The 21,262-nt window shown below is 40.1% G+C and overlaps 1 protein-coding gene across 2 annotated transcripts in view; it reads left to right on the top strand.

Moving 5' to 3' along the window:
• Positions 1–21,262, top strand: part of smpd3 (sphingomyelin phosphodiesterase 3) — a 119,762-nt gene that overhangs the window by 72,460 nt on the left and 26,040 nt on the right. For both annotated transcript variants that reach the window (XM_049574430.1, XM_049574432.1), the window contains exon 5: positions 15,572–15,647. In XM_049574430.1, the coding sequence (XP_049430387.1) occupies positions 15,572–15,647 (76 nt within the window). The remainder of the gene's footprint in view (positions 1–15,571; positions 15,648–21,262) is intronic.

Raw genomic sequence — 21,262 nt, 5'->3', positions numbered from 1 at the left:
GCATGCGTTTTTCCAAGCAGTTCCTTGTGACCCATGTCTCTGAGCCAGCTGCAGGCTTTGATGTGCCTGCTGTTCATTCCTTGCCCCTCTCCATCCTCCACATGTCTTGGCCGCCTTCCAGGACAGCATCTTGTTATGAACCCTCACTTCCCCTTTGGTCACTCTCACTCATTACTACATGGCAGCCCAGCTCACTTGGCTGCCAGCTGGGATATATCTCATTAAATGCAGATCATTTGATGTACCTGATGTTCATGCTGAGTTTCTCTTCAGATACTGTACCAGATACTGTTTTCATTCTTTCATATCAAATACAAACAAGGATGCACAGTCAGAAATCACTGTTGAGTGATAACCCATCAAATTCTTCCTTTTTCAATTTAGTGTCGTGTGCACCGATGACTGGGGTGCTTTTGCACTTTCCCAGACATCAGCTGTCAGTCAAAACATTGTGGGTGGTACTGTAATCATCTGCCATGGATTTTCTCTTCTCTTTTCTTTGTTCAGCAATTATTGCTATCAATGTTAATGCTAACTACTCAGTTCTTCTATTTACTGCAATCACATCATAAAATTTCCTGTCCGACAATACAGAGCTATCAAGGACCAGGAGCCTAATGTATAAATGTACATTGCACAGAAACCTAGATATGCTTATTCCAATTTATAAAAAAAGAAGCAGTGGAGAGAATGTTACACTAACACATACCTCAGACCATGTACTGTATACACACACATCTCTACAATAAACCAAGTGTGATATGATACATATGAAATTAAACAAAATAAGCTGAGAGACAATCATACAACATTTTTCTTTATGCCGCCACGCCGGCGACAGCTGTGGCCAGCTCAGCATAACACAACCTTTTTCTGTTCGTATGCTTCCTGTATGCTATTTTCCAACATATGACAGAAAATAAGGAGGAGCATAATAGGTCCTGTTTAAGTACAGCAAATGCAAAAAGTTAAGTAAAATCAGAGTCTTGTGGCTCAAAATAGACATTGATATTATGAAAACTCTACATGCATTACCTAAGACTTTTGAATGACTTAGAATTATATTGAAACAAAAGACTATTGTGACTTATCATGGAGTTACAAAATGTCCCATTGACTAAATCAAACATTTACTTAAACTTCAACATCAATATTGATATTTATTGTGTGGGAAAGTAAAATTATTTATTATAAAGAGATCAACCATTAGTTAGTATTAAAACATCTAAGCATCTTATTCCCAGAAATTCTGTCCACATTGGTAATTCCACACCTTAAAATTCTTGTCTAATGCCACAGTTTGGTTCCAGTGCAGACAGTAGTGTGTCATTGTGGAGCAAGGGGAAAAAGGGTGTGCTTGTCAGGGTCAATATCAAAAACATCAATATAATGTCAATCCCTCAGTGTCAAACCCTTGCTCCTCAAAATGTACTGCTAAAACTTTGACTATGTCCCAGTCTTTAATTGCTCGAGGTAGCAGAGCTCCTCCCTTAAGGAAAGCCTACTATGTTCTCAGTAAGTGAATGACTTTCAACATTTTGCAATGTAGTGAGTAATGCCATAATTTGTTTCGGTAGTAGGATTTTTAACAGTGGCCAAGACTTTTAAGGTGTTTGCCTGCTTTCCATACCTGGACATAACATGTTTGATGGGTTGTCCTGAAAGTTTTCTTGTGTTTGGTCTCAAAATGTTATTTAGCACTTGACATTTGGCACAATTTTAAGTAGAATGCCCAAACCTTTACTTAAGCTTTCTTAGCTAGCAGATCTGACATTGTCTACCAAGCATACTCCGGCAGCATTAGTGCTATTCTGCAAAGAAGGCAACAAGTACTCTCCAGTCAGAGGCAGAGTAGGGTGGCTCCTTGTGGAATGAATTTGGCTGTGATACATTGACAGAGTCATTTTATTAATTTCTTTATTACTCTTTATGTTACTTTGGGCTTAAGCGTCTAGTACAACATTTATGTTTATTATAACAATGAACTGAGTTGTTAACCAATAATCCCATGTCAAAAATCTGTCTCCAGCTACCCTCTGCTATTGTTCCAACACTGGCTTATTTCAATTAAAAGACATTTGAAAGCTGTTCTTTTTTATAAAGATTATTTTTATGGGCTTTTTGCCTTTATTGACAGGACAGAGAGTGAAATGGGGAGACAGAGAGAGAGTGGGGACTGACATGCAGCAAAGGGCTGCAAGCTGGATTCGAACCTGCGGCCGCTGCAGCAAGGCGATGCCTCTGTACATGGGGCGCCGGCACTATCCACTACGCTACCGACGCCCTGTGTTCTTTTTATATGAATTTAGTCTCCAGTAAATCTTACTCAGGGCACACACATATTCTCATAATTTCCCCACAAAAGTATTAACCTGTTGAGCAGCAGCAGATGAGCAACAGAAATCCGAATAGTCTCTTGTGGGTAAGTGACGCGCTAGAAAGAGAGAGAGAGAGGAAGACAGGCAAAGATAGAATATTCATTAAAAATGTTTCCCTAAAGAGAGAGCCAGCGCTCTGCGTAATTAAAGCTTTTCAGTCTCAACATTTATCCCCTCTTATAATTATTTAAGTGCATGGTTGAAGACTGTGTGTGTGTGTGTGTGTGCGTGCGTGCGTGCGTGCGTGCGTGTGTGCCTGTGTGTAAATACAAAGTTTGTGTGTATTACATACATACAGATTAGATTTCAAAACAGGAACACACTCAAATCTAGAATGAATAGAACAGAAATCAGTGGCAAAATTTCCCAGACCGTCTCATGACCTTTAATGGCCAAAAGGACCTCTATGGATCATCAAAGTTTATTCAATTTATTATTAATAAATGTGCTCCTCATTCAAGGCCAAAAATGATTTTCTCTCTGAACTTAATCAGTCACTGGCCAAGTTAAAAGTACACAACATGTCTCACCTCTATACGTCTCCTTTCCCTTTTAGCAACACAGCTTATCTTCACATTTAGGTTCTGTCTGGCTGCTTTACAAACTGACATGCCTGGCATATCATACCACCACATATCATAAAGTGGTTTTCGGGGTTGGTGTCCGACACGGAAATCACTGACGAAGCAGCAGTATTTGGCAATTTTGGAATAAGAATTGGTTGAAAGAGTACAGTTGATTTTCAGCCAATGTTGAAACAGAGCAGCTTAAAGCTTGTCTGGGTCCAGACCCTTGTATCCGTCCACTCAAATAAGTTTGACTTGACTGATTCATCTGGCATCATGACATGAAACAGCAGTTTCTGGGTAAAATAAAAAACAGTGATTGAGCGCTGCAGTGGGACTCAATTAGCCAATCACCATGGGCGGGACTAACGCCATTGTCAAGCTGTTGTCAAGCATTGCACCAGAACCAATAAGTAGTAATAACAACAACGGCGAATGCCATAGGCAAGACAGACGCTGCTGTCGAGACTGTCCTAAATCAACATGTCTTCTCAATATAGTCTGACATCGCAATTTGTTTTTACTTTGCTCTGTTCCACTCTTAAAGGCCCTGCAAAACAAGTTTGACAGTAAGCTAAGCATCAGTGTGGACTTAAAATGACATTAGATTGGGTCTGTTCCATCTTATTACACCAGTGCTCTGCTTAACACACAACGGTGAAAGCCAGGAGAACAAATTAAATGGAGTGTAATCTGTCAGCCAGTGGCAAAAACCATGTAATTGTCAGCCTTCATAACAAACAATAATGCTGGCCTACAGGGCAAAAGCCATGATAGCTTTCCTAGTTGACAAATAAATGCCTGCATGGACAGCTGTTTTCTCATCTTGATCAAGACCAGTATTAGCCACTTGATAGTGGACTTAAGCTGGCTCAAAACAGTTAAGAACAGCTCTATGATAAACAGAAATGGATGTAGCTTGTAGGAACAATTGAGACATTTATTGGACTTACCATTCTTGTCTGACACAGTGAAGTGAAATTTTGTCAGCTACAGGCAGGATTTGATCTAGACATCAGTAAATCTTTAGCACTGCGTAGGATTTACAGCAGCAAACGCCCTTTGACTACACCACATTCTCTAAAGATAACACTGCTGCCAAGCTTACATTGAAAAGACTGAAATATAGGAATGTTTGTGGTTTTGTGTGCTGACAAACAAAACCACAGCTCATCTGTCACCATGCGGCTTTCTGTGTTCTGTCTTTCATCATGACAGTTTGGCTGCGTGGTTTTCAAGTGAAGCAATCAAACTTATACAAGTAATGCGTGGTGAAATCTCTGCTCACCCCTTGTCTGATGGTAAAGTTTAGGTAATTAGTTACAGCAGCCTTGGAGGTTTCAAAATTAGGCCTTTATAACTCAGCTTACTTTGGTTGGCTTCCAGTGGGAAATCGCCTACCAGCTCGGTTCACTTACACTCACTTCTGTCGCAATGCCTTGGAAAGAGATGAAGTCTTTGGAAGTTTTAACATCTTAAATACTGCATTCTGTTTTATTTTTAAAATAATTTCATTTTATATTATTTTTACTCGGAACAGAATGGGAAATACACTTTAAACTCATTTCAGCATTAATTTCTAGTCAAGGCTTTCTTCTGTCACTACACACAACTCCAGTTAGCATTAGCATCATCTGAACTTCATCCTCTGCACACACAAATATGAACACACTGAAAGGCCACTTATTCTTGTATGCATGAGTGTATACACACACAGAAGAATCCCTTTAGGCCTCTTGTCAGTTTCAGGGTGCACACACATCTATTGAAGCATAGATAAGCCCCTGAAATATTAATACAGAGCGGGGCATGCATTTAGAGAGAAGAGCAGAGGGAGAGAAGGAGCAACAGAAAGGGAAGAATAAGGATGGGGAGATGCAAGGGAACGGAAATATAAAAAATGAAATTTACCCAACTGATACATAAAAAGCAAAATAAGTATGTAAACAAAATAAACAAGACAAATATGCTTTCGTATTACTTTTACACTTTTAACACATATTACTTTTACAATTTTAACACATAGTGGATTGAGTGGGGAGACTCCTGCTAACATTGATGGATTGGGAAATATGCTTTTTCACTTTCTTGCTGTGTTAGGTGAGAAACTCAATGCCACTCTTATTTCTTTATGCTAAATTAAGCAGCTAAGCAGTTAAGCACAGAATTGATGCCATGGACCATGGGTTTAACATAAACCCCACTGCACCTTTATTTCATGAATTAACCTAGCGACCAGCAACAAATATTATTTCTAAGTTCTATTACTCACCGCTGTATGGTTTTAGTTATAGCATCTCCCGATAGAAGAGCCAACTCATTCTCATCCTAACTCATCACATATCGCCGCTTGGTTAGTGACATTCACATCTACATTGCATGTTAGGTATCCTCCTGCAACATCAACATAAATATTATCCAGCTGTCATCAATGCATATCTCTATATGACAAAAATTTTTTAAAAAAATAATACCATTGGGCAAAAATAAGATAAGTATTTAATTTTGCTAGACTATTTTACCAAAACAAGTTATTCTTTGAGCACGGGTGTATTTCCGAGGCAGTAATCTGAATCATTGACAAGGGACACTTACGCCCCTTGTCAATGATATTTAAAACTGTACATTCTTAATAAATGTAGGCCTATAGCTAAAAGCCCAACTTGGGACAAGAGTTGAAAATTAGCAATACTATAAACTCTGTGCAACACATCAGTCTCATACTCTGTGTTGGAACTTGCATCATCAAAAAAAAATTGCATCATCCCTATCAAATAAAAAAAGATAAATGATTATAATTTACTATTATTGTGGTATTTATTGTGTATGGAAATGAAACCATCTCAAAGTGTATTTAACAAATATTTGAGTCTTTTCTAGCTCTCTTCTAGCCCAGCCATTCTCACGAAATATTAATTTCATTGAGAGAAATTTAATTAGTGCCTTCATCTTTGGAGAGAAATGTATAGCCTTTTGCTGTAAGGTGTATTTACTGTTCTCTAGTCTACAGTGTACAATGTGAGCTTGATGTTTAGTATTAAAAACAAGCAAATTACGCTAATGCTTTATTATGGCTTTAAGGTTTTTTCTTTAGGAGCTCTGCACAGATAGCAAGCCAAAACAGCCATCCCATTATTGGCAGTTTCCATCTGTCTAAATTAAGTCCCCTCCTCAGTGAGGTGCCTTAACACCATGGCTAACTCACCAGAGGGATAGATGCTGACTTCTTTCTTAATTACAGTCACTGATTGTAAATTATGCACACTGATTTGACTGAATGAGTGTATTACACAACAAGTATGTTGAAAGGCACTGTGAAAGAAGTCAGTGGAGGTAACAGGGTAGATGAACACTAGTGAGTGGCTAAAAAGCAGAGCTAAAAGATGACGTGATTTAGATTCAAGGAAACTATAAAAGGATGAAAGGACATGATGTCAGTAACAGTGTACGAATTTTGCATTGGAGCCAGACTTTGGTGTCACATCTACTGGAGTCAATGGGTCGAGCAGGGCAAATCACACTATACCCTATCATATCTTTAGCCCCTGTTCCACTGCACAAAACATCCTGCCAACACCCACTAAAATCTGGCTTCTTTATGTAATAGGAAAGGTTACAATTTCTATTAACACCCGGGTCAAATGACATGCAGTAGTCACAGGTATTCATCAGCTCCAGCTCTGATCAGCAGTGATGGAAACACAACATTAGATTTTGGTGGTCAGCACTCAAGATCATTGTGACCTTGCATCCATCTCATTCTATAAATGCAGTATTTTAACATTCACTCTTGAACAAGATATTTCATAATAATCCTTGAGGGAATTTCCTCAAATTTGGCACAAATATCCACTTTGACTCAAGAAGGAACTGATTAGAATTTAGTGGTCAAAGGTCAAGGTTACTGGCCTTTCGTACATCTCATATTGGAATGTAACATCTCAACAAGGCCTTGAGGGAATTTTTCCATGAACTGAATTTTTCAATGAACTGATTAGAATTTGGAAGTCACTTTGACCTCACAAAACATGTTTTTGGCCCCAGCTCAGGAATTCTTATGCTAATCATGACACAATTTCACACAAATGTCTTATAGGATACAGTAATCAAGTGATGACATTTTATATCCAAAAGGTCAAAGGTGGGCGGCACGGTGGTGTGGTGGTTAGCACTCTCGCCTCACAGCAAGAGGGTTGCTGGTTCGATCCCAGGCGTGGGAGCCCTTCTGTGCGGAGTTTGCATGTTCTCCCCGTGTCAGCGTGGGTTCTCTCCGGGCACTCCGGCTTCCTCCCACAGTCCAAAGACATGCAGATTGGGGACTAGGTTAATTGATAACTCTAAATTGTCCATAGGTGTGAATGTGAGCGTGAATGGTTGTCTGTCTCTATGTGTCAGCCCTGCGATAGTCTGGCGACCTGTCCAGGGTGTACCCTGCCTCTCGCCCGATGTCAGCTGGGATAGGCTCCAGCCCCCCGCGACCCTCATGAGGATGAAGCGGTTAGAAGATGAATGAATGAATGAATGAAGGTCAAAGGTCAACTTCACTGTGACATCATAATGTTCTGTGAGAATACTTTTTTTTTCTTTTTTTTTTTTTTAATTGTGCTGATCGTATAAATCTTCTGTGCTGCCGGGGGGAAGATGTGTGTGAAGCCTTGGTGTTTTCATAGACATGCATGTAAACTGTAACTGCAACTTGACGGGTTCACAGAGGCATACAACCGCAAGGTGGTAATTCTAGTCGGTTTCTGCAAGTGGTTTTCTCTTTTCAGCATTAGTGGCTCTGGCTGCTCATACTTGCTACCCCTGTTTTTCTTCTGTATCCATCTATCCATTCATTATCTACAGTGCACTCAGAAAGTATTCAGACCCCCTTCACTTTGTCACTTTTGTTATGTTGCAGCCAGATGCTACAATCATTTAAATTCATTTTTTTATTTTACATTAATCTACACTCAGTACCTCATAATGACAAAGTGAAAATAGAATTTTAGAATTTTTCGCAAATTTATTAAAAATGAAAAACTGAAATATCATATTGGCATATGTATTCAGACCCTTTGCAACAACACCTGAAATTCCGCTCAGGTGCCTCTCATTCCCCTTGATCATTGCTGAGATGTTTCTACACCTTGCACCTTTTATAGAGAGGCACACACCTCTCTATAGCCCTATTTAAACAGGAATTGTGCAAATTTACAGGAAAGCCCAATCAGTCTTTTTTTCAGAATTGGCAGTGTAAAAACAAAATCGGGGAGTGCAGCAAAATGCTGCCTACCTACTTTTGTTTATACAGAATGTGTATATGTACGTGAGCAAGTAACAAAACATGTAGCTCAGTGTGTGACATAGCCAGTGACGTGGGAGGGAAGCCACGGCTGGTCAGTCCTTCAGCGATTCTCTCATAAGTCGGCCTGTTCTTCACTGTCCCCGTCATCTGACGGTTAATGGCCTCTTCGTTTGCGAGGGCAAGGAGGGCGCGCAATTCCTTGTCTCCCCAGTTGCTCATCTTTACAGTGTCTGTCAGGTTTGAGTTTCCCTCTTGCTACTAGCTGCTCGCAAATTCCTGCTATTAGCTGTTTCCTGTTTATCCACCGCCACTGGGTCGCACGTGCGGTGTCATCAACAGCTCCTCCCACAAGTCTTCAACAGCCCCTCCCGTTGTGGAAGGCCACCTCGGTCTGTTTAAACTAAAAGGGTTCCGCCAATATGACTACCCTACGAGGCGAAAAATTGAGCACCTCAGATCAACTCGCCAATCCAGCTTTGTGTGTCTAAATGCTCGCAGCTTGCCGGCAAAACGGCCCAACATTCGCGGAAAATCTGGCAGTGTTAAAGGAGCTTATAAAAGGCCTCACAGGTGATAATGCATATCAGAGCAAGAACCAAGCCATGGGGTCAAAGGAACTGCCTGCAGAGGTCAGAGACAGGATTGTTGCAAGGCACAAATCTGGGAAAGGCTACAAAAAAAATTCTGCTGCACTGAATATTCCCAAGAGCACAGTGGCCTCCATAATTCTTAAATGGAAGAAGTTTGGCACAACCAGGACTCTACCAAGAGCTGATCACCCAGCAAAAACTGAGCAATCGGGGAGAAGGGCTTTAGTAGGAGATGTGACCAAGAACCTGATGGTCACTCTGACTGAGCTCCAGAGATCCTGTGTGGAGATGGGAAAAAGTTCCAGAAGGACAACTATCACTGCAGCCCTCCACCAATCGCCTGCCCAATACCATCCCAAAGGTGAAACATGGTGGTGGCAGCATCATGCTGTGGGGGTGTTATTCAGCAGCAGGGAATGGGAGACTGGTCAGGATTGAGGGAAAGCTGAATGGAGCAAAGTACAGAGAGATCCTCAATGAAAATCTGTTCCACAGTGCTCAGGACCTCAGACTGGGCCGAAGGTTCACCTTCCAACATGACAGTAACCCTAAGCACACAGCCAAGACAACACAGAAGTGGCTTAGGGACAACTCTGTGAATGTTCTGGAGTGGCCCAGCCAAAGCCCTGACTTGAATCCTATCGAACATCTCTGGATGGTTCCCATCCAATCGGACTGGGCTTGAGAGGATTTGCAAAGAAGAATGGCATAAAATCCCCCAATCCAGGTGTGCACAGCTTGTTGCGTCATACCCAAAAAGGCTCAAGGCTGTTATTGCTGCCAAAGGTTCTTCAACTAAGTACTGAGTAAAGGGTCTAAATACTTATGCCAATATGACATTTCAGTTTTTCATTTTTTATAAATTTGCAAAAATTTCTAAAATTCTATTTTCACTTTGTCATTATGGGGAACTGTGTGTAGATTAATGTGGGGAAAAAAATTAATTTAAACGATTGTTGCATCTGGCTGCAACATAACAAAAGTGACAAAGGTGAAGGGGGTCTGAATACTTTCTGAATGCACTGTATTCCATTCTGTTCAGGGTTGCAGGGTACTAGCTGGTATCTTAGGTCTCAGGTTGGGTACACATTGGACAGGTCAGGGCTAATACAACTATACAGACAACCATTCACATATTATGACTTAAGCGAAGTGTAGTGTTGCCAGTTCACCTAACCTGCATGGCTGCAAGAACATGCAAAGTCTACCCAAAAAGGCCAGCTGTTCTCCAATACCAAAAATAAATCAAACAACAGAAATGTGAAAGACTGTCATGGCTTACTCTTGGCAAAAACCTCCCCAGATGCAAGCTTTTAGAGCAGCAAATGTAAAAGCTTTCATTAACTGGATAAACACCATGTTAAACTATTGTTGTGTTGCAACTGGTAATAGTCTTTTATACATATGTGTAAAAAATAGTCAAGTGGATTGTTGCTTAGATTTGGTCATACTAATTATATGGCTTTGCAAAAATCCCTCCTTGATCATGAGGATGGAGTTGTCCAAGGCTGTCTCTTAGCTGGTCTCTAACAGGATGTATTCTGTCTCCACCCAGATGCCTTCCCACTTCAAACTAACCACACCACAATCACCATCTCCCTTTCTTTGCAACCCTTTATTCCTCCTCCTCTTCCTCAGTCTGCATCCACCTACCAGTACTTCAGAGCTGCCAGCCTCCACTGTCCTCCGTGTCTTGTTTCTGTGTTGTTGAAGGACTTCTCAACACTGATGCTAAAGGTGTCTGATTAAATCTCGAGTGATGTTCAATTTATTGCAGCTTTGCCCACACTTTACAGCTCAGGGAATGAAGAGATTGAGGTCATGAAGAGGTACTGAAAAATGTATAAAGCTTACATACAAGGACATGTTGGAAAAAAATCTTAAGTTCTGTGTTTAGCTCACTGTGATTGAGTCAGTCTACAGAACATTGCTACCTTGCTTTACCATTGCTAACTCATTTCAATTGTTTACAGTGATCAATAGCTGGCATTTCTTTCCTGTCAACAGAAAAATATGCCATGCTTACATATTTATGCCTATATCATAATGTAATCCCAGCCATGCCAGCAGCTTTGTGAGGTTGCACTTCCAATTCTTCCCTTTGGTCCCTTTGCCTAGTTTTTGAGGGTCCTCGACTAAGTAGTGGCCCTTCAGAATGGAGCTGCAAGGGGTAGGGTTTGAAATTTTAACCTTGGGAATGGAACGCCACTCGTTACATCATCACCTGTTGCTTGCTATCATTATGAAGGATTTTCGTGACAAATCTGACAAAATTTGCAGGACCAGACAGATTAATCTATTGACAAAAAACAAGAAGCAAGGTAAACAGTTGATATAACATTAGTTAGTTAAAAGTAATGAATAAACTGCTGTAATAACTAAAAGTAACTGAGAAATGGTTGAAATAGCGTTAGTTAGCTAAAAGTAATGAATTAGTGTTGAAATAGTTAAAATACCAATTGAAAACAATTGAAATACCATTAGTTAGCCCGAAGTAATGGATAAAGGTTGAAACAATAAGATAAAAGTAACTTAGCTGTTGAAATAGTATTAGTTAGCTGAAAGTAATAAATAACATTGGATTAGTTAGCTGAAAGTAACAGTTCAACAGTTGAAACATCTGACAAGGCAGTTTTTGAATTTTTTCTAAAATGCTTGTAAATCAAATAACATATTCATTTGCATCTCTCAAACTAAAATATCTCAGTGGATTTTAATATTTTTTTCACGGTATGCAACCTACCGGAAATGCACAATAGTGTCTTTCCCGCTGGCTCCGCCCAGGATTTACAGCTCGGCTCATAGATTATACATTGTGGTGACATCACTGTTTTTCTTGGCTCAAGGATTAATCCTCCATAGATCAGAGAAAATCATAATAGAAAGAGTCATACTTAACCTTGTTTGCAGTTGGAGTCCTATCAAAAGTTTTATAGCCATCTCTTTTCTAGTGATGGTCTATGGGGAACATGCTTTTTGGGCTGCAGGATTTTTTTTTTTCATGCAGTACCCAGGGTGGTAACTAGGAAAAATTGGCTGCAAGACTGAGCTGCTTTCCTGGGGGCCTGGGGAGAACTGAGATTGAGCTATACGCTAACCTCAGCATGCTCACATGCTGACGCTAAGCAGTTTTAATGTTACCATGTTTATCATCTTAGTTTAGTGGCTTAGCAGGCAAACATTAGATAAAAAGAGTAATTATACCAATTACCAAATATTTATTGATTATTATTACATTTCTGTACCAAATTTTGTGCCAGTTTATCTAGAGTTGTTGAAATACACTGAACAAAAATATAAATGCTACACTTTTGTTTTTGCTCCCATTTTTCATGAGCTGAACTCAAAGATCTAAAACATTTTCTATATACACAAAAGACCATTTCTCACAAATATTGTTCACAAATCTGTCTAAATCTGTGCTAGTGAGCACTTCTCCTTTGCCGAGATAATCCATCCCACCTCACAGGTGTGGCATATCAAGATGCCGGTGTGCCTGGGTGGGGGGGGGGGGGTCAGAAAACCTGTGTGACCACCATTTGCCTCACACAGTGCAACACATCTCCTTCGCATAGAGTTGATCAGGTTGTTGATTGTGGCCTGTGGAATGTTGGTCCACTCCTCTTCACATGTCCGGTGAGTATGCTGGCCATGCAAGAACTGGGATGTTTTCAGCTTCCAGGAATTGTGTTCAGATCCTTGCAACATGGGGCCGTGCATTATCATGCTGCAAAATGAGGTGATGGTCGTGGATGAATGGCACAACAATGGGCCTCAGGATCTCGTCACGGTATCTCTGTGCATTCAAAATGCCATCAATAAAATGCACCTGTGTTCGTTGTCCATAACATACGCCTGCCCATACCATAACCCCACCGCCACCATGGACCACTCGATCCACAACATTGACATCAGCAAACCGCTTACCCACACAACGCCACACACACTGTCTGCCATCTGTCCTGAACAGTGAAAACCGGGATTCATCCGTGAAGAGAACACCTCTCCAACGTGCCAGACGCCATCGAATGTGAGCATTTGCCCACTCAAGTCGGTTACGACGATGAACTGCAGTCAGGTCAAGACCCCGATGAGGATGACGAGCATGCAGATGAGCTTCCTTGAGACGGTTTCTGACAGTTTGTGCAGAAATTCTTTGGTTATGCAAACCGATTGTTGCAGCAGCTGTCCGGGTGGCTGGTCTCAGACGATCTTGGAGGTGAACATGCTGGATGTGAAGGTCCTGGGCTGGTGTGGTTACATGTGGTCTGCGGTTGTGAGGCCGGTTATATGTACTGCCAAATTGTCTGAAACGCCTTTGGCTTATGGTAGAGAAATGAACATTCAATTCACGGGCAACAGCTCTGGAGGACATTCCTGCAGTTAGCATGCCAATTGCACGCTCCCTCAAAATTTGCGACATCTGTGGCATTCTGCTGTGTGATAAAACTGAACATTTTAGAGTGGCCTTTTATTGTGGCCAGCCTAAGGCACACCTCTGCAATAATCATGCTGTCTAATCAGCATCTTGATATGCCACACCTGTGAGGTGGGATGGATTATCTTGGCAAAGGAGAAGTGCTCACTAACACAGATTTAGACAGATTTGTGAACAATATTTGAGGGAAATGGTCTTTTGTGTGTATAGAAAATATTTTAGATCTTTGAGTTCAGCTCATGAAAAATGGGAGCAAAAACAAAAGTGTTGCATTTATATTTTTGTTCAGTGTATATCAGTGTGGTCCAAAGTGGATGGGCTGACATTGCCATCTCTTGTAGTGATGTGCTTGTGTTTTGTCCACACTAGCACAATTGAGTTGTTTAACAATATTGCTGAACATAAAGATTGTCATAAATTCTGACTCAGTCAACAGGGAATTCAAAGAAAGTGTATATAGGAATACAAATGAAAGCAGATACTGTATTTGAATGTTGAATGCTGCAGTAATGACAACAGGGTTCACAGCAGACAGCAGGTTTTCAGCAATGCTCGCTGCATCTTGCCTTTTTGTTGTTGTTGTTGCTGTTGTTGTTGTTGTTGTTTTGCAACATAAATCAGAAATACATGCTAATGTTCCAGCTGCAGTCAGCTGTCAAAGCAAAATCAGAACAGAGGACATGCATAAACATTTTTTTTAAAATTACATATACATTTTAAATGCATACAAGATGCCACATCAATATTTTTCACAGGCTGCATTCTAGAATTTGCAGTCCAATTTTTGTGTCATGTATACATCTTTAATTTTAAAATACTTATTATATTGTTTTTTTCCAATACATATATGTTACACGCCTTTTCATCCTGATATCCCTCTGATCAGACATCCCTTATTTTCAGTTATGATACTGTATATGCTTTACAGCACACTGCATCCAGAAAAAAACTAAGTGAAGGCAATATGTTATTATTATCGTCCACATTTCATGATTATAAAAATAAAGCTTTTATAATTATGAGATCCATATCTCATCAACCAACAATTACCAACTTTCATCCAGGAGGCTAGTGTTCACGTCCTGTAAAATTGTAAAGCCAAACCCTGTTCTTTTTTCCTACACCCAACCACATGCATGCGTTGGCTAAACAAAACTATGTGCATTTGTTGTTGAAGGACAAAAACATCAATGTGCGTTGTTATACCAATGTAGTGTGTTTATTTTAAAAGCGACTGGATGAAAACTGTACATTTCCTGTGAAAACAGAAATGTATTTGAAAAACACAATGTATGTGACAGTAGACCAGAACGTCAACAACCAATGCACCCAGGGTATCATGCACATCATATTTCGGAAAATCCATGACCAAACATCGATATGTGACAAGGTCGGAGTAAGAATGTATTGAATGACGGGAAACTTATCTCATAGTTACGCCATTACATAATTATTATGTCATTATTACAGGATAACTATCTTATTGTTATGAGTTATAGATCATGGTATATAGGGTATATGGATTGTGTCATGCCAAAATTCTCATCATGCATAATTATGGCATAATATACGTAATAATAATATTACTGCTTAATTTTGACAGTATAAGGAGATCTTTTCCATAGGTAAGAGATCTCACAATCATGAAGACAATCTAGTAATATGAGATACAAATCTTATAATTACAGAAAACTTTGTCCAGTCTTTATGCAAAAGAAAACCATCATTCTTGATTATATTTTGTATTATTAATCTGAATCTGCAAAGTAACTAAAGGTATCAAATGAATGCAATGGAGTATAAAGTGCAATATTTCTTTCTGAGATGTAGGGGAGTATAGCAGCAGAACATGAGTAGTACAGTACAGTACATGAATAGATGTACTTACTGTAGTTAAGTACTAGAAAGTTACTTCCCATCCCTGTTTATGAGGTAATATAATGTATATACATAATGATATACTTATGTAATATAGGGATATCATTACTGCAACGGACCTTATTATGAGATAATTACGATCTACAATGCAATGCAGTGCAATGCAAATGCAATGTGCTTCTTTATATTTTCATATGCTACATAGTTTACATTCATTTTCTTGCCCAGCTGCTGTGTAGCACAGCCTAATTGCTACAGATACATTTCTGCTGTAATGACTCTGTTTGCCCAGAGGGATCAATAAAGTTACACCTTGCCATGTATGATCTAATTGTTGCTGTTGTTACCTGACAAGCTTTACATGCACAAACACACTTATTCAGCGGGCTTTGATCTAACATCATGTCATGTTTGTCTCTGCCTCCCTGCAGGTTCACGTGGGCACCTCCCATCAGGAACAAAGGGTTGTCGGATATATCACGTGTACCCACCTCCACGCCATAGAAGGTACCATTACATGATCCTCTTTCTCTCTCTGTCTTTTCCTGTCTCCCAAACACATACATACACAAGTAAATGCACACATGAATATACTGATATGATTTCAATGACATTGCTTTTCATTTTCCATGGCTGCTTTATACTAAGAGTGGAGAACATCTCAGCTCTGTGTATGAATTTGTGTGTGTCTCACTTCACCAGCCAGATAGTACAACCACCTAGCTACACACACACAGCCCTGTATGTACGTGTGTGTTTGTATGTCCAGATAGCTGGATAAATGGGCGCATGAAAACCTCTGCGTGCCTCCTCCTGCTGTTCCCATGGCGACTAGCTCAAGCTGTTTACGGCGTCACAGCCCTATTTATAGCATCTGGTCAATGCCTCCCTCATTTTTTGTCAAAGACACGTCTCCCCCCCTTTGCCTGCTATTCTGGGCTCCTCCTACGCTTCTCTAAGGCCTAAATATAGCAGTGCCAGGGCTGTTTCTAAAGATACATCAAACATAAAGCTTTTTGGGGGGGAGGGGAGTGGGATGAGGGGGTAAAGCAGGGAGAAAAAATGGGGAGGAGCACAGAGACCTGATTCTTTTCTGAGAGGAAGGAGTTGTTCGTTTGTAATCTTTACTGCTTAAAGGGAAGATGCATGATGCAGTGTTGATGTCGTATGCTGTAAAGCCCTCTGAGGCAAATTGTGATTTGTGATATTGGGGTTTATAAATAAAATTGATTGATTGATTGATTGATCGATTGATCGATTGATCGATTGATTGATTAGTTCAATACACAGAACAAATATAGAAGTTAAAACTACACTGACTGTCAGTGGTAAACAACAAGATTGGATTTGCAAGTCCAGTGTGTGACATGTTTCTGTATTGTTGTGTGCTGTTTTTGACTGAGTGTGTGCTGCCAGTAGCCTTGGCAGTACTAGCAGTTCAGTTCAATTTTATTTATAAAGCCCAATATCACAAATCACAGTTTGCCTCACAGGGCTTTACAGCATACAACATCCCTCTGTCCTTATGACCCTCGCAGCGGATAAGGAAAAACTCCCCAAAAAAAACCCTTTAACGGGGAAAAAAAACGGTAGAAACCTCAGGAAGAGCAACTGAGGAGGGATCCCTCTTCCAGGACGGACAGACGTGCAATAGATGTCGTACAGAACAGATCAGCATAACAAATTAACAGTAATCCACATGACACAATGAGACAGAGAAAGAGAGAGAGAGAGAGAGAGAGAGAGATGCAGGTAATGACAGTAGCTTACAACAACATTATTGAAAGTAACAATATTATAGTTATAGTTCTGGCTACTGCGGTACAATATGTTGAAAGTATGTATTAATATCTGGCAGTATACAAGTGTGACAATAGTCATATGTGTATAATAACAGTAGAAGTATGACTAATGACTAATGATGGCAGCAGTAGCAGGAGGCATCTGGCAGGACCACGGCAGCAGCACAACCACACACGTCACGCTGTCCAGGCACCGCTGCGATATGAGTTAATCTGAGAGACAGTGGAGCACAAAGGCTCCGGAGAAGAAGCCGAGTTAGTGACATCCAGAATGGCTGAGTTAGCAAGATGCAGTAATAGAATACGAGAGAGAGAGAGAGAGAGAGAGAGAGAAGGAGAGAAGGTGCCCGGTGTATTATAGGGGGTCCTCCGGCAGACTAGGCCTAAGTCAGCCTAACTAGGGGCTGGTACAGGGCAAGCCTGAGCCAGCCCTAACTATAAGCTTTATCAAAGAGGAAAGTCTTAAGTCTAGTCTTAAATGTGAAGACGGTGTCTGCCTCCCGGACCGTAACAGGAAGATGATTCCACAGGAGAGGAGCCTGATAGCTGAAGGCTCTGGCTCCTGATCTACTTTTGGAGACTTTAGGGACCACGAGTAACCCTGCGTTCTCAGAGCGCAGTGTTCTGGTGGGATAATGAGGCACTATGAGCTCTCTAAGATATGACAGCCTGACCATTTAGAGCTTTATAAGTTAACAGTAGGATTTTAAATTCAATTCTGGATTTTACAAGGAGCCAGTGCAGAGAAGCTAAAACAGGAGAAATATGATCTCGTTTCTTAGTTCCTGTTAGTACACGTGCTGCTGCATTCTGAATTAGCTGGAGAGTTTTTAAGGACTTACTAGAGCTACCTGATAATAGAGAGTTACAGTAATCCAGCCTTGAGGTAACAAAAGTGTGGACCAATTTTTCTGCATCTTTTCGGGTCAGGATAGGCCTAATTTTCGCAATATTACGCAGATGAAAAAATGCAGTCCGTGAGGTTTGTTTTAAATGAGAATTAAAAGACAAATCTTACTCAATCAATCAAATGTTACTCCGAGGTTTCTTACGGTAGTGCTAGAGGCCAGAGCAATGCCATCTAGAGAAACTATGTCATCAGATAAAGAGTCTCTGAGTTGTTTGGGGCTAAGAACAATAACTTCAGTTTTGTCTGAATTTAACATCAGGAAATTGGTGCTCATCCAGGTTTTTATGTCTTTAAGGCAGTTATGGAGTTTAGTTAATTGATTACTTTCTTCTGGCTTCATCGATAAATACAACTGAGTATCATCCGCATAACAATGGAAATTTATAGAGTGATTTCTAATGATGTTACCTAAAGGAAGCATATATAGAGTAAATAGGATTGGTCCGAGCACAGAACCTTGCGGAACTCCAAAACAAACTTTAGTACATAAGGACGATTCATTATGAACGTGAACAAACTGAAAACGATCAGATAAATAAGATTTAAACCAGCTCAGTGCAGAACCTTTTAAGCCAATTAAGTGATCCAGTCTCTGTAGTAGAATTTGATGGTCAATTGTGTCAAACACCACACTAAGATCTAATAAAACAAGTACAGAGACAAGTCCTTTGTCTGAAGCAATCAGAAGGTCATTTGTAATTTTAACTAGTGCTGTCTCAGTGCTATGATGCACTCTAAATCCTGACTGAAATTCCTCAAATAGATTATTATCATGGAGAAAATCACATAGCTGGTCTGCGACTACTTTCTCAAGGATCTTTGACATAAAGGGAAGATTAGATATTGGTCTATAGTTGGCTAACACCTCTGGATCCAGGGTGGGCTTTTTAGTAGAGGTTTAATTACAGCTACCTTAAAAGACTGTGGTACATAGCCTGTTAATAAGGATATATTGATCATATCTAATATATGAGTGTTAACTAAAGGAAAGACCTCCTTAAGTAGCCTAGTTGGGATGGGGTCTAAGAGACACGTTGATGATTTAGATGAAGAAATCAATGCAGTCAATTCTTGAAGAGAAATTGGGGAGAAGCAATCTAAATATATATTAGGTCTTACAGCTGTGTTTGAGGTTAGATAGGTATTATCTGAGGACAGGAGGTCATGAATTTTGCCTCTAATAGTTAGAATTTTGTCATTTAAAAAGCTCATAAAATCATTACTGCTAAGGGCTAAAGGAATACAAGGCTCAATAGAGCTCTGACTCTCAGTCAGCCTGGCTACAGTGCTGAAAAGAAACCTGGGGTTGTTCTTATTGTCTTCTATTAATGCTGAGTAATAGTTTGCTCTGGCATTGCGGAGGCCCCTCTTATAAGTTTTGAGACTGTCTGTCCAGATTAAACGAGATTCTTCCAGTTTGGTTAATTGCCAGTTCCTTTCAAATTTTCGCAATATTTGTTTTAACTTACGGGTTTGAGAGTTATAGCAAGGAGTGAACTTTCTTTGCTTTTTTAACTTCTTTTTAAGAGGAGCTACAGAGTCAAGTGTTGTTCGCAGCGAGCCTACAGCACTATCGACAAAATGATCAAAGTCGGTACAGGAAACCTCTGTTACTGAGGGACTTGGTATTGAATTTAATGACGGAGTAATCTTTTCCTTAAATTTTGCGACAGCACTATCTGATAAACATCTAGTATAGTAACTGTTGCTGAGTGGCGTGTAATCGAGTAAAAAGAAATCAAAAGTAATCAGATAATGATCCGATAGCGAGGGATTCTGTAGAAAGACTTTTAGATTATCAATTTCAATTCCATACGTCAGAACTAGATCGAGGGTATGGTTAAAACAGTGAGTGGGTTCATGTACACCCTGACTGAAGCCAATGGAGTCTAATAATGAGATAAACGCGGTAGCCAGGGAGTCATTATCAGCGTCGACATGAATGTTAAAATCGCCTACAATAATAACTTTATCTGATTTAAGAACTAAACTGGATAAAAACTCTGAGAATTCAGATACAAATTCAGAATACGGGCCAGGAGCACGGTACACTATAACAAATAAAAGTGGCTGCGAGGTTTTCCAGGTCGGATGTAAAAGACTAAGAACGAGGCTTTCAAATGAATTATAATCTAGTTTAGGTTTAGGGCTGATTAACAGGCTAGAGTTAAAAATGGCTGCAACTCCCCCTCCTCGGCCGCTGCCTCGAGGAATGTGGGTATTATTATGACTGGGAGGAGTGGACTCATTTAGACTAACATATTCATCTGGACACAGCCAGGTTTCAGTGAGACTGAGTAAATCAATATGATTATCTGATATTAATTCGTTTACTAACACTGCTTTAGACGATAGAGACCTGATATTTAACAGTCCACATTTAATTCTCCTGTTTTGTCTTTCTGTCACAGAAGAGGTTTTAATTTTTATGAGGTTGTTATGCACAACTCCTCTTTGTTTAATTTTAGATTTAAATAATTTAGGTGGTCGGGGGACAGACAATTGTATTGTCATTATTGACATTGTATAAAACTATGAAAACTATGGCTGGGTAACTGAACTAGAAGCTCAGAGAGGCATATAGGACTGCGACTCTGAGTCCTGGTCTCAACTCTGGGTTGTACCCCACAGTACTAAGGGTTTTATCAAAGTGTTTTCTTCTAAATAGAATTTATTTCAGTCTGTCAATAATTGCACATTAAGTTAAAAATATCATGGCCTGTCTGTGGGTCTGTGGGCTTTACACACATTTTTCATAAGGATAATGTAAACAACTGCTGTATTCGCTGTGTTTAAGTGGTTTACTCATACGACATATTGTTCAAAAGCTATGCTCCTTGTGGTTCGACTGATGCCGACCATTTCAAGATACAACAACCACAGGAGGTTCAGCAAACACTTCTGTCAGACAAATAACAAATAAACAAGCAGCAGTTTATTGTTGCAGTTTTTGTGTGGCTACATTTCTGGCTCTGGCACAGCAAAAGACATGCCCATTCTTACTAAGGGGCCAGGAAGGCAGTCCTGCCAGGACCCTCTTGTTTTCCTGCTCCTTCTTCTTCTTCTTCTTCTTCTTCTTCTTCTTCTTCTTCTTCTTCTTCTTCTTCTCCCGAGGAAATCCTACTTTCCATGTGCGAAAAATAACCAAACTTTGCACAAAGGTCCAGTCCTATGCCAGATTTGCTCAGCTGCAAATACAAGTCAATAGTCCTGATGCGATTTAATGGAGGCCATGCTGTTTGAGCAACTTAAACATGTTACTCATTAATACCAGTGTTTCCTTGACATTCATTTATTTGAGACGGCCTGCCACGATTAAAACATCTGCTACCGCGTTTTGATTTTCTATTTTTGGAGCTGGACCATTTATTAGCACTGCTGGGATACCATTTGGTTATTTATTGCCCCAC

Source organism: Epinephelus fuscoguttatus, linkage group LG4, assembly GCF_011397635.1.
Source record: "Epinephelus fuscoguttatus linkage group LG4, E.fuscoguttatus.final_Chr_v1".
Lineage (NCBI taxonomy): Eukaryota > Metazoa > Chordata > Actinopteri > Perciformes > Serranidae > Epinephelus > Epinephelus fuscoguttatus.
The sequence above is the reverse complement of the archived record's forward strand: the minus strand, read 5'-3'. Positions and strand labels throughout refer to the sequence as shown.